The 14,624-nt window shown below is 30.6% G+C and overlaps 2 protein-coding genes across 2 annotated transcripts; one reads left to right on the top strand and one right to left on the bottom strand.

Moving 5' to 3' along the window:
* Nucleotides 1-670: 670 nt before the first annotated feature.
* LOC120077822 (pentatricopeptide repeat-containing protein At4g21065-like) lies at nucleotides 671-3,702 on the top strand. The gene has a single exon (XM_039031883.1). It carries the CDS (start codon nucleotides 971-973, stop codon nucleotides 2,645-2,647), a length of 1,677 nt encoding a protein of 558 aa, XP_038887811.1. The 5' UTR covers nucleotides 671-970; the 3' UTR covers nucleotides 2,648-3,702.
* A 187-nt stretch (nucleotides 3,703-3,889) lies between these two features.
* LOC120077821 (xyloglucan galactosyltransferase MUR3) lies at nucleotides 3,890-6,737 on the bottom strand. Its single transcript, XM_039031882.1, has 2 exons — nucleotides 6,589-6,737; nucleotides 3,890-6,328 (listed from the first exon to the last, which is right to left on the bottom strand). Exon 2 carries the CDS (start codon nucleotides 6,155-6,157, stop codon nucleotides 4,397-4,399), a length of 1,761 nt encoding a protein of 586 aa, XP_038887810.1. The 5' UTR covers nucleotides 6,158-6,328; nucleotides 6,589-6,737; the 3' UTR covers nucleotides 3,890-4,396.
* Between the last annotated feature and the right edge of the window lie 7,887 nt (nucleotides 6,738-14,624).

Below are 14,624 nucleotides of genomic sequence, written 5' to 3'. Positions count from 1 at the left end.
TCCCCATTTCATTTTCCATCCCCGATAAAATTTTCCATGGGGATCGGGGCGGGGATTCCCGTGGGGAATTCGCGGGATCGGGTTCCCCGCGGGGAATTTTTTTTTTCCATTATTATTAATTTTTTTGGGTAAAAAGTCAATTGATTTAAATCACTTTATCACCAAATTGTTTATTTTAGTTAGTTTTGAATGATAGTTTGAATTTAAAGATAAATTACTCAAATTTTGGCCTTAAAAAATTAATTAATTTTTTTAGTAGAAAGAAATAAATATAAATCAAATTATTCACATATATGAAATTTAATGTAATATTTATATAATAATAATAATAACATAACATTAGATAACTATACTAAATAAATATGTAAAAGCTAATCAGAGCGAGGACGGGAAACAGGGCTGGACTAGGGATGAGGAATGCATTCCACGTCCTCGTCCCCGTTTAGCTCATAGGGATTTTTTTTCCCTACTCCCTCCCCCATTTTCCGCCAAATCGGGGAGTCTCCATCCCATTCGGGGCATGACCCTACAGGACCCGACCCCGTGAGAAAATTGGACATCTTTAGATACAGACTTTTATAATTTTGATTTATTATGTTTTATTCTATTGAGTCATTTTTACAAATAAAAAGTAGGTTAGTTGAATATGTTATATATCTTGTTAGCCCCGTAGATAGTGTGTACATGAAAACTGATTTAGACCCTTTTTTTTATTATTTATTTAAAACACAAACGAAAGGGAGGAACAATTTTTCTAAGTTGATATCTATTGTTTAGCTCTTGTTGCACCTAAATATTCCTGATTCTTTGATGAATTCGATGTTTCTTTCTTGAGATCGGACATCAACAAAGTTAGCTGGGTTTCGAAGAACAAGATAATCGACACCCTAAACTTTGCAATGTAATGATCGGTACTCTATTGAATCTTGAAGCAATTTTCATCTTCGGAGTCTGAACTGTATAAGATCACATGAAAAATGTATACAAACTCCATTGTTGCATAATCAAAAGTAACAAGCAGAATGATCCTCCGTCTCTCCGTCGCCTCCTTCTTTCCTGTGTTGCTGCAGCTCCCGAAAGCTTATCTTATGCTCGTTATATATTCTCTCGAATTCCTTCTCCAGATACCTTCGCTTATAACACCATTATACGAGCACATTCTCACTTCTTTCCTTCTCATTCTTTGTCCTTTTTCTTTTCCATGCGCTCCAGTGGCGTCCCTTTTGATAATTTCACATTCCCTTTTGTTCTCAAGGCATGTTCTCGATTGCAAATGGACCTTCACTTGCATTCCCTTATTGTTAAGTATGGTTTGGACTCTGATAGTTTTGTGCAGAATGCATTGATGTGTGTTTATGGGTGTAGTGGGTCATTAGAGATTGCAGTCAAGGTGTTTGATCAAATGTCTGAGAGAGATTCTGTCTCTTGGTCTACTATTATTTCTTCTTTTGTTAATAATGGCTTTGCATCTGAGGCTTTGACCTTATTCAAGAAAATGCAGTTGGAAGATAAAGTAGTGCCTGATGAAGTAACCATGCTCGGTGTGATATCTGCAATCTCACACTTAGGAGCTTTGGAATTGGGTCGATGGGTTAGAGTGCTTATCGATCGGCTTGGCTTGGAAATTTCTGTTGCTTTAGGCACTGCTCTTATCGATATGTTCTCCAGATGTGGATCCATTGATGAATCGGTTGTTGTATTTGAGAAGATGGCAGTGAGGAATGTGTTGACATGGACTGCGCTAATCAACGGGCTTGCGGTCCATGGGCGGAGTACGGAGGCGTTAGCAATGTTCCATAGCATGAGGAATTCAGGGGTGCAGCCAGATTATGTTACATTCTCTAGTGTCTTAGTAGCTTGTAGCCATGGGGGTCTTGTAAAAGAAGGTTGGGATATTTTCCAAAGCATTTCGAAGGATTATAAGTTGGATCCTCTTCTAGAGCATTATGGCTGCATTGTTGATATTCTTGGCCGTGCAGGCCTGCTGAATGAAGCTTATGAATTTGTGGAAAGAATGCCAATGAAGCCAAATTCAATCATCTGGAGGACACTTCTAGGAGCATGTGTGAATCATAACAATCCTGATTTAGCCGAAAAGGTTAAGACGAAGATCTCCGAGCTAAGCTCTTTGCATGATGGCGATTTTGTGCTTCTATCCAATGTTTATGGAGCAGCTGGTAGATGGGTAGAAAAGGAATCAGTGAGGAGTAAGATGAGAGACAAAAGAATAGGCAAGGAACCTGGGTGTAGCTTGATTAATGTAGACCAAGCAATTCATGAGTTTGTTTCTGGGGATAGTTCTCATCCACAATCCGAGGAGATAACGAAGTTCTTGAGCTCAATTATAGGAGATCTAAGAAGCAGCGGGTACACGCCACACACGGAAAACGTATTACACGATATCAACGAGGAAGAAAGAGAGCACTCTTTAAGGTATCATAGTGAGAAACTGGCCGTTGCTTTTGCAATTCTTAGTATGAAAGATAACAAGACGATAAGGGTCATGAAGAATCTTAGAATTTGTCATGACTGTCATTCATTTATGAAATATATTTCAAACAGGTTTGAGAGGACGATAATCATTCGGGATCGCAATCGGTTTCATCATTTTGATAAAGGATCATGTTCATGTCATGATTATTGGTGAAATTTTCTTGCTTGAGTTGTTCTTTCTTCTCATTTATGAACAACAATCATAGATCAAAATCAGGGTAGAAATGCTTCTTTATTTCTTGTAAGTTGAAAATGATTGTATTAAGATATGTTAAAAGATTAAATATATCATAATCTATCTTTTCATCTTCGTGTTATCATGTATACATGATGCAAACTCTAGTGGATTCAATTGGTAATTCAATATGGCATCATAATGTTTCCATCTTCACATAATCATGTATACATGGTGCAAACTCTAGTAGATGCAGTAGATTCAGTTGGTAATTTAATTTGGCATCATATCATATTGTCTCCATCTTTGCGTATATAGATGATGCAAATTCAGTACTTAAGCCTAAAGTTAAACATAGATAGAGTTAGAGTTCGTGTGGAATAACGAGATTCAATTCATGTCGATGACATTTGAACACACCTTCAACTGGAATCAAGATTTTCTTTTCTCTCAAAGACGGTATAATTTGGATAGCTCAAACCTTGCAATTGCAAATCTTGCTTGTTAGAAGCCAGCCTACCCTGAGTGAATGATGTTGGTTCTAAAGGACAACCCTCTTTTCGACTTATTTGCCTTAGTGTCTCATAATATAATCATGTATCGATGATGCAAACTCTAGTAGATTCAATTGGTAGTTTAATATAACATCATAGTATTTGAATTTTTGCATAATCATATGTATAGATGATGCAAACTCTACTGAATTCATAGTGGCTCCATCTTCGCATGCATAAATGATGCAAACTCTAGTGGATAAAAGATTATTCTTCATAGAGAATAAATAAAAGAGTTCGAAAAAAGCACAAACATTTTCACTTCAGTTTTGCAATCCCACTACTCGAGACTAAAGTTAAACATAGATAGCGTAAGTGCCTATTGGGAATTAACGAGATTCAATTTATGGTCGATGGCATTTGAACCAACCTTCAACATGGTCAATTTTCTTTTTGCTCAAAGACGTTGCAATTTGATAGCTCACACCTTGCAAACCATGCTCGAATGATCAACTTCATTGGAATATAGATAGAAAACCACCTACCATGAATGGTAGATGATGCCATTATAAGGGATGCTCTCATTTCTACTTATTTGCCCTACTTTCTTCCTTCCTTTCCCTCTAGTACTAAAAAAAGTAACAAGAACATTTTACTTTTAGAAAAGATGAAACACGTTAGGGTTATAATTTACCACACTTTATTACCAGAACAAAACCCAAGGACAAATCAAGAAAATTCGAACAGTACAATTTAATTAATACTCCGACAATGCAACACAGGCTATTTTGTCAATGGAGGCAATACATCGACGAAGGGGAAGAAGTTTCAAATAATTATGGCTCAATTCTGGTATCATTAGAGTTGATGCTCACTTCAAAAAGTGAAGCATTCATGACACTAAAATCTAAATCATTTGATTTGTGCATAGTTTGGAGAAGAAAAATCTGGCCAATAAAATGAGAACTCTCAAAACAAAGAATTACTGAGAAAGGCATGTAAAAGAAGAACTATGATTTCTGTATAAGAAAACTATAATTAAGCAAAGGACAGAAGATACCCATTGCTTTGTTTTTGAAGGGCAGCCCTTTTGTAGCTGGATGATGATTAAGCTTTCAATCTATAAAAAGTCCTTGGTTTGATGCTGGAAGCTCTTCTTTGGGCTTCTATTGAGCTAATAATCACCAAAAGTATGTTGTTCACTGATGTATCAGTGAACTTCAGTCGATCGATTTCATGATTTGTCTCTCTGCTCATTTTTCCATGAATTTTTTGCAGCTTTAGCCGATGTATCACCGGAATCCCCATCCTTTGGTTTGGAGAAGAAAGGATCCCATTCATGAGGTCCAACTTCCCGCTGCCCATCTTCGAGTAACGCGTATTTCCAACTATTCTCCTCGATAAAATTGTCGTCGGTGTGTCCTTCAATAATATCTCTCCTCAACTTTGTAACTTTGTCGATAATAGCTTGGACCGAGACATCAAAAGCATCTTTCAGAGTTTCTAACTTAGAGCGCGGATCAGCATATACTAATCTTGGTATCATAGAGATGACCTCCTCCTGCATTAGCTTCAGCTGCTCAGGAGAAATTTGAGAAAGCCTTTCTTCTATGCTAACATTCCTCTTGCGGATATCATCCTCTGGTATGAATACTGAATATCTTGTAAAATTCTTTGGGAGATGCCAAGTATATTGGGTGTATGCTGACCCTGGATGGAAGAAGACAGGTATGCAACCAGCTAACATCGCATCGAAAGCGGATCTTCTGGTATATGAATCGCCCTGAGGTTGAAGGCAGAAAAGAGAGCTCTGAAACATTTGCATTATACTACTTGGAGAATGACACTTACTCTCCCCAAAATCACATTCCAGCAGCTTGCAGACCTTAGATTTCTTACATTGATCAATAATCTGCCCTCTTATTGACTTGGGATTGTCAGGGCGTGGAGCACCCGCAAAAGAGAACAACCATTTCCGTTCGAGCTTTCTCATCCGATCCTGCCAAATAAAGACATCAGCATCCTTTGCAGGATGGAAATATGTTGGGTATGGAATACCAAAATCATTAGCATTCCAAGGGCTTGATTCAACAACAAGCATGGACATGTTCTTAGCAGCAGGTAAAAACAGAAGCTTGTTTCCCCAGTCTCTTTCTTCCTCGGAAAGTCTCCTGAAATCCCATGTGATCCTACCTGCAACAAGGAAGTGATCTCGACCACCCATAATGCCCCATTCGGGCCTTTTTTCGAGCCAGTTGACCAAATCAAGTGAAGCTCTATCTCTAGTAGATATATTATATCCCCAAAGGTATCTCGCAATATCAAACCCAGCATAAAATGGCACGAAAAAAGCAGCAGCAATGGAAGAATCCTTAGTCAGGCAATCATACTGCTTCATTCTATTACTGAAAATCACATCGACCACAAATTGATTCGTCGCGTACCACCCTGTATCTGAAAACACTCCTTCCACATTTTCAAGTGGCGGACCAAGCCCAGCATTAGTTGTGAACTTGCACATATTTGTCCAAAGGCTTAGACTCTTACATTCCTTCAACATATCCTCATTAAACCTAGAAGGAAGATCATGAACAAATATATACCTCCCACCGCAAGGGTCGCTCTTGTTTTCAACAGTTTTCAATGCTTTAACAAACGGAAATTTCTGAATCTCTGGTTTGGCAATGGACTTAGTCTCCCGGTCGACAGGCTGGGGAGGCTCACGAATTGATTTCGCATCAATTTTCGGTGCGTCGACGATGCGTGAAGGGGCAAACTTCCGGACTATAGGCAAGTTTACAGGTCCATCTTCAGGGCTTAATTTGATTGATTCATCAACAGAATGACCTCCAAGCACAACAAAATGAAAATACAACAATAGGATCCAGAAAAACGCCGACAATAACGCAAGAAAACAAAGCCGAGAGTTCTGATTTTTCCCGGCTCCTCTCTCCATATGCTCCAACGGGGCAATCACTACCGACCGGCGTCTCATCGGATGGAATCACAATCACCAAATCCACCTAACCGCCAGGCCTCCATTTCGCAAAAATCACTCACAAATCCATCTCCAAATCCCAAAATCAACCAGAAATGAAAAACACCAATGGTCCAATACCTCACTCGACTACGATTTCCGATGTGAACAAAAAAACAATCGAAATTACTGGAAAAAACGCAAAGTATTAGAAACAGTAATCACAGGATTCAAACTTCGTGACGTAAACGTCGGACAATGAGACCGAATCTAGAGAGATGGAAAGAAGACGCAACTCAATCCAATGAAATCACGAAACACGAGGAATAATTGAATGATTTAGTCGGTGACATTAACATTTTAAGAAGCAGAAATTGACAAGGAATCACAGAATGGATCTTGAAAGATGTGAATCAATGGCGAAAGAACAAGAGAATTGAGAAACTTACAGAGTAGAGTAATGGATGATTCTTCAGAGAAATTTGGAGTGGAAATTTTTCTCTCTTTCGGATTTTCGAGTGAAAGTAAAGGGAAGAAATTAAGCAAAGTAAATATAAAAGAGAAAAAATGGTGACGGCCGTGAACTGTGAAGGGAAGGGATCCAGCCACCGGTATTGGACTGTTGTCGGTAGTCGCTACGATTGCGCCACGTGTTACTTATCCACGTGTCCGCTTGTGAAAATTTTGATGCCAACCCGGAAATTACGGTGCATGGCCGAAAAGGGTTAAAAGAGAAAATTTTAATGCTGTTAAATTAGAACTCTAATTCATGAAATTTCAATTTTATATTTATTTAGTTTTTAAGCTTAGTTTAAAAAGTAAGTTTGTGTATTTTTAATTTGGTATCTAATTTAATGTTTTAAATTTTAAATTTTGACTAAAAGAGTATGTCCAAATATTAAATATATACTATCAGTCTCTTGAGTCTGATTCTCTATCCTACATATAGTAGGAAAAAGAACTTTCTTTTTTTTTTTCTTTTGCCAAAATAAAAGAAAAACTTAAAATTTTAAGTATAGTAAATTTATTTTTAAGAAAATTGATTGGTAATTATTTTATTGGATAACAAAATTAAATTTATGACTAATAGAATCTTAAATTTTCAATTTTATGTTTAGTAGATATGTGAATTTAAAATATATATATATATATATCGAAAAAGTCAATGACTTGTGAGCTAAAAAAATGAAAATTTTAAGATTTATTAGACATAAAATTGATGTTTAAAAATCTATTAGATAGCTTTTAAAGTTTAGAAACCTTAATTGACATAAAATTGAAAGTTTAAGCATTTATAGGCATTTTTTAGTGTGAGGACTTATTTGATACGAAATTGAAAGTTTAAGAACCTATAGACAGTTATAGTTAAATTTGAATTTTTTGTCAAATGGAACCATGTTATAAAATTTCTATTGATATGTATGTATTTTGATAATAATTTCATATTTCTATAGATTCCACATTGACATAAAAATTGATATCTTCATTTTATCGTGAAAAATCCATGCAACCTAAAAAAACTAAGTCATTAATGTAAATATATTTATTTACTTATTTGAAAAAGCATAAAATATTTATTTATTTCTTCACTCTTTGAATTTTTGTTTATATTTTTTTAGGAATATACATTAATATCAATATTTTAATGATATTTTTATCATTATTTCTATGAAATTGAGACTGCGACATTTTTACAATTTCGACACTTTAAAAACCTAAACTATCAATCTTATATTTAAGAAACCGTAAATTTAAAAAGAAAAATCAAAATTTAGAAATTAAATATGTAATTTTGAAGGTCTCGAAACTAAATATATAAAAAAGAGTACATGACTAAATTTATAATTTAACCATAAAAATGGAAAATCGTGTGAAAATGCCAAGGTGAATTATTACACGTGGAGTGCAGGGATTGGATGGAATAAATTTGGATCTAATGGGAATCACCCTTCACTCGGTTTGTGGGGTCAGATCAAGTATGACATTAGTTGTGTATATTATTTATTAGGATTTGACTGATTAAATTATTTAATTTCATATAAATTTTTTCAAGCTTTACCATAGTTGACAAAAGAAAAATTCAACGTGAAGTTAAAATAATCTTCTTTTTTCCTTTTAGAAAAAAAATATATTGTGATTTTAATTTTATATCATGGAATAAATAAATTATACCACATGGACCACATTGAATGGTTTAGTTATAAAGTGAGTTTTTATTTTTACCTCAATTAAGATTCTCAAGTGTTTAAAATATTCCTCTTTTTAACAAACAATCTTTTTTTGTTTATTTCAATCATTTATTTGTCTCTGTTGAATTAGAGAATGTAGATTTCTTTTTTCATTTTTTAAGATATTCTTTAACTTGAAAGTGTTTGTTTTGTTATATATTTAATATTTCTATTTATTTTACATTATTTCGATACTATTATCTAGAAACTTTTAAAATTCATTTAAAATCGATTTTTTAAGTGAAATTTTTATTCGAGAGATATGAAAGGTAAAATATAGTCTCATTAATAAATAAAATAAAATAATTATTATTATTTATATTTAAATTTAAGTTAACACATTTACCTAGATATTGTCTTAACTACTCAATACAAAATTTTATTATAAATTATTAATATTGTTTAATTATTTTTAGTGATTAATTTAAATAATATATTCATTTTAATTCATGTCTAATATAAAAATATTCATTTGTTTTTATTTTAATTAGTTAATTAATTAGTATAAAAATATATTAAATAATGCTAAATATATATTTAAGACTACAATAATTGTTCTCCTATATTTAGTTCAATAATTATTTAATTTTGGTTTTTATATACAATATTGGTAAGTAAAACACGGATATTTAACTTTCAGACAGTTATTATTCTGCATATTTAAAAATATATAATGAAATGTCCCAAATATTTAAATATCAATTTAATAGTCATACTCATGAAATAATATCTACGATGCAAATGAGTCCTAAAAGTAATAGAAAAAATATAAATTAGAAAAGAAATAAATAAATAATATCCTATTTGCTTTTAAAATATACTTTATTATTTCAAAAATTGTATTATTATTTTTGGCATTTCATAACGTTTCAAAACTACCCTTAGATTCATTAGAATGTTAGAGAAAAATTAGAACCTTGAACAATGTAGTAGTGACCTGAAACATCTAATAGAATGTTGAACAAAAATTGTGATTTGAAATAATATTGACTTGTAACAAGAACTAGGACTCGAACACCACTACATCGTTCTACCTCATTACTCATTCTAATTTCTACAACTTGTTTTAATTCACTACCATATCCCTTAAAAGTCCTAATTTCCATTTAAATTTTCAACGAAATGTTACAAAAATAGTAGTTTTGAAATGTTTGTAAAGGAGGTGAAGGATAATATTACCACTTTTAAAAGAATATGAGTATTTTTTAAACAAATGACATAGTTCGAGAATTTTTTTATACATAATTTGGCCTAAAGATACAAGTAACTTATAAATAGTACAGACATTTTCTTTTCTCAAAAGATTTTAAATATCTTAGACCTCGTTTGATAATCATTTGATTTTTTGTTTTTGTTTTTTAAAATTAAGTATATTTCATTCACATTTCTTACAATGATTTGCATCTTTCTAGTTGAATTCTTGGTCAAATTTTAAAAACAAAAACAACTTTTTGAAGCCTATTTTTAGTTCTCGAAATTTGACTTGGTTTTTTAAACTATTGGTGGAAAGTAGATAACAAATGAAAAAATTTGGAAATAAAAATAGTGAAGGCTTAATTTTCAAAACCAAAAACAAAAAATACGGGTCTTAGTTTTTTGTACACTAAAAGATGTTCAAATTAAAGTTACCGCAATCTATTGTGTAAATAGTTTGTTGTTCAAAAATCAACACAATTTAATAAGTCTTCTTCTCATCCCAAAGTTATAAAAGAAAAAATAAATAAAGAAAAACAATTTTTTTTCTTTAAAATTTGAATTTAGTTTCTATTTAATTCATAAGTTTCAAAATGTTACACTTTTAATCTTTAAGTTTTGGAAAGCTCGTGAGCTCATATCGAGGTTCTCCATTGAGATATTATTTTTGTTGCTAACTCTGTTAATTTTTTTTTTTTTTTTTTGTCACATCCCTAGAGAGAAGAACAAAACTGCTCATGCTATTGCACCTTTGACATGCTCTCAAAATTGTTCTCTATTCTGCAAATATGTCTTTCCTCGTTTTATTCACCCTCTCGTCCATGAGGAGAAAGTGAGGGAGTAGTTTGGTTTGGGTTTTCTCTAATTGTTTTGTCTAAAAAAACCCTTAAGTTTTGAGATTGATTTCAATTTAGCCCTTGGTTTCAGAAGATACAATTTTAATATTGAAATTTTTATTTTTGTTTCAATTTAGTTCCTAGGTCTCAAAATCTATTCTTTTGACTTCAATTCTCTTTTACTAAATACTCACTTCTGTTTTTGGCTCTAATGTCTATTAATTAATTTTAAATAATTATGAAGGAAAGTTTTAAAAATAATTTTAATAGTGATGAAAAAATAGTGAAACATAATTAATTATAATTCTTTTAGATTACCTAATAGATATTAATACTCAAACTAAACGTGAGTATTTAGTGAAAAATTGAGGTTCAAAGTATAAATCTTGAGACTTAGGAATCAAACTGAAACAAAATTCAAATATTAAGAGTAAAATTATAATATTTTAAAACGTAAAGACTATAATGAAATCAAAATCAAAACTTGAGGACTAATGTAACATTTGAAACATAGAAACTAAACGTAAATCTAAGGATAAAAAAAAAAAATCCTAAATAAAATGACAAATTGACAACCTAATCATAGTCCAATCACATCTATGCCATGAGACGTTATAAAACTTGAGTTTTTTGAGTGAGTGACAACTCACTCAACTAAACGTACAAAATAAATGCCTTAAACTTAGAAGTTTTGAAGTTCTAATAAAGTTTATAAAAATTATTAAATTAAAGAAATTCAAACTCATAAGTGATGATGATGAAATTCAATTATAATTAGTTTAAACCACTTGATTTGTAAAAACATTAGATGCCCATCATATCACTTTTATAAAAATTGAAAAGGTTTAATTTATTACACAACAATAATGATGCATTTCCTATTACTACATTATAATTTGATATTTTAGGATCTCATGTGACCTTCAATGTTTCAATTGAAAATTAATTATTTGTTATTTAAGGAAAAAACTATTATTGGTAAATTATTAATAAAATAATAGTTTTTTCTTTAAGAGATTACAGCTGAGAATCCAGGCCTAGGGCCACATGGAAGCATATGAAAGGCTCTAGTATCATCATTTCCTAGATATAATAGGGATTTTTCTTTTTCAAAAATTATAAAAATAAATAAATGCCTATTAGATTAAAATATTATTTTGGTCAATGTGGAGTTTGCTAAATAAAATTCATGTATTTTCGATAAATTAATTTGAGAAAAATTAGTTAAATGATAATAATAAATTTAATATGTTTCCAAAATTTATAATGAAAATGTCATAGATAATAATTTTTTTTGAAAAATCAACAATAAATTAGCAATAAAGACTAAATTTGAGAATTGAACAACTCACAAAATATAAACACTAAAATTATATTTTTATTAATTATTTTTAAAATATTAATAAGAATACATTAATCATATTGTTTTTAGTTCGACAGTGCACATTTTCTATTAATTGAGTTATATTCAGTTTGACATTAATAGAACTTTTTAAAAATAGTAAATGTATTGCTAATTGAACTTTAGATTAAATTATTAAAAAAAACATCTCCTGATTTTTGTTATTTGTTTTTAAAAGTTGCAGTATTACCTTTGACCTTCCATAAATATTTCATAACTATCTTTAAAGTAGAAATCATTTAGAATTTTGGACTGAAACTAAAATTTGAAATTATGTGACAGAGATCTAGAATGAAAATTTGAATTGTCGTCCTATTCTAAATCCTAATTTCTATATAAAATTCTAAAGAAATTCTTCTCTAAAAGTAATTTTAAAGTGATTATGAAATATCAAAGAAACTTTCGAAAGAATATCAGCACCTTTGAAACAAATAAAAAAAGCTCAAAGAGTTTTTATTTTTTTTAATTTTTTAATAACTTAGTCTTATGAACTCCCAACATTTGAATTTTTTTTTCCTCTTGAAAAAAAAGTCAACCCTCTAATAAGAACGTTGACTTTTTTGCTCTTATTTCTTTATAACACTAACCATGATTCAATTTAAATGGGTTTGGAAAGAAATCAATACCTATCATCCATTCCTCTAATTGGAATTTCCTTTCTTTGATACTTTAATAGTTAAATTATAAATTTAGTCCCTATAACTTTTTTCCAAGGATTCATAATTAGAATTTAGTCTCTATAGTTTAATAAAACCTTCATAAATAGTCTTTTATAAAATTTTATCAAATTACATAGTTCAAATTATAATTTTTTTTAAAACCATAGAAGCTAAATATCGACTTTCTTCTAAGTATCGAGATCAAATTTGTAACTATAACCTAATTTAAGTCATTACTTTTAGCTTGTAGAAGGGGGAAGTAGAGAACATCAAGAAGAAGGAAGGAATGTTTTCAGCAACTTGCACTATAAGGTTAGGTAAATCAAAAGCATTAAAACATATTTCAAATCACAAATTCCTAGTTTTTGACTTGTTGCCTAAAAAAAAACAAAAGGTAATGGATTAGTCAAAGTTGACCGTAGAATTGGTATTTTTCCATAACATCACCTATCTGTGAATAAAAAACTATTTCCCCAATTAAGAAAAAATAGATAAATATCAATTTATACCCTAAATTTTTTACTCGTATCAATTTAAACCAAAACTAATAATCGTATCTATTTAAACTCTGAATTTTGGATATATCAATTTAATTCTTAAACTAATAACTGTATCAATTTAAACCCCGAACTTTCATCATTATAGCAATTTAAACCCCGAACTTTCATGATTATTTCAATTTAAACTCTCTATTATGTTTTATTTAGATAAATATTGTGTGAGACTTGTAATGAAAATTAATTTATAATCTTAATTAAGATTTATGCATTCAAATTATAATCGTCAATTTTATCAAATCAACATTTGTAAAAGCCTATACACGTATAGAAACTCATGTATTGACGATTTTCAAATATAATCCTAATAAAGATTCTAATTTGATTCACTTATGATAATTAATAAGTTTAATTGAAAAAAATTAAATGTTTTGCATGATATTTTTCAAACTAAATCTGAAGGAATATGTAAGTTGATACTCTTATGAAAGACCAGAGTTTACATTGACATATTTATGAAAGCTCAGAGTTTTAATTGATACATGTATTAATTTAGGATTTAAATTGTTACAATCCTCGTTCAAATGTATAAATTGATATTTGTCGAAAAAAATCAATAATGATAAAGAAGATGGCAACCAATTTTTTTTTTTTTTTAAATTTTAAAAAAGACCCATAAAAATGGTAAATTTTGTCAGTGGTCCTTAAACTCATTTATGATTTGATTTTGTGCATTAAGTAACAGCCCTGCATGTTGGGAAGGCCATGTCTGCAGGTATGGAATCATCATATTTAATTAAATTTGGTTGAGTGGGCTGCCACTAAGTTCATAATACTAATCATGAGTACACATTGTGGGGTGACTTTCTTGACCTTATCACAAATTATAAATTTATAATTAAGACTTAAGAACATGATGCCTAACTTTTGCACTTGGGCTTATAAATTTTGGGTAAATTATAAAAAGGTTAAATTATTTTAAAACAAAAAATCTTGTATTTTGTCATTTGTTTTCGAAATACCTCTATACTTTCAAAAGTTGCAATATAACTACTAAACTTTCATAAACGTTTCAATAATACCCTTGATGTAGAAATTTCTTAGAATTTTGGACCAAAAATGAGATATGAAATGGTGTGACAATGGCTTAGAACGAAAATCTAGATTGCCACATTATGTTAGGTTATCACCACACTGTTCTAAGTCTCTATTTATGTTCGAAATTTTAAATGATTTCTATTCTAAGAGTACTTTTAAAACATTTATGAAAGTTGAGGGATAATATAGTAACTTTTAAAAATATAGGGGCATTTTTTAAACAAATGATAAAGTTTTAGGGTATTTGTTAATTATAATTTAGCCTCGTAAAAAAACACCCCGAACTTTTAAAAGTTACAATATGACCTCATACTTTCATCAACATTTCAAACATACTCTTGGAGTAGAAATCTTTTAGAATGTCAAACATAAAATAGTCCCAACTAGAATTTTAGGTCACCACCACATCGTATCAGATCTCAATTTCTGTCGAAATTATAAAGAATTACTACTCCAATGGCTATTTTGAAATATTTAAGGATAACATTGTAGCCATGAGCATAAAAGAGGAAGATTTAAAACAAAATCCACGGTATTTTTTTTTTATAACCTAGCCTAAATTTTTGTATTT

The sequence above is a fragment of the Benincasa hispida genome, chromosome 5 (assembly GCF_009727055.1).
Source record: "Benincasa hispida cultivar B227 chromosome 5, ASM972705v1, whole genome shotgun sequence".
In the NCBI taxonomy this organism is placed as follows: Eukaryota; Viridiplantae; Streptophyta; class Magnoliopsida; order Cucurbitales; family Cucurbitaceae; genus Benincasa; species Benincasa hispida.
Note: the sequence above shows the minus strand (reverse complement) of the source record. Positions and strands in the feature narration are given on the sequence as shown.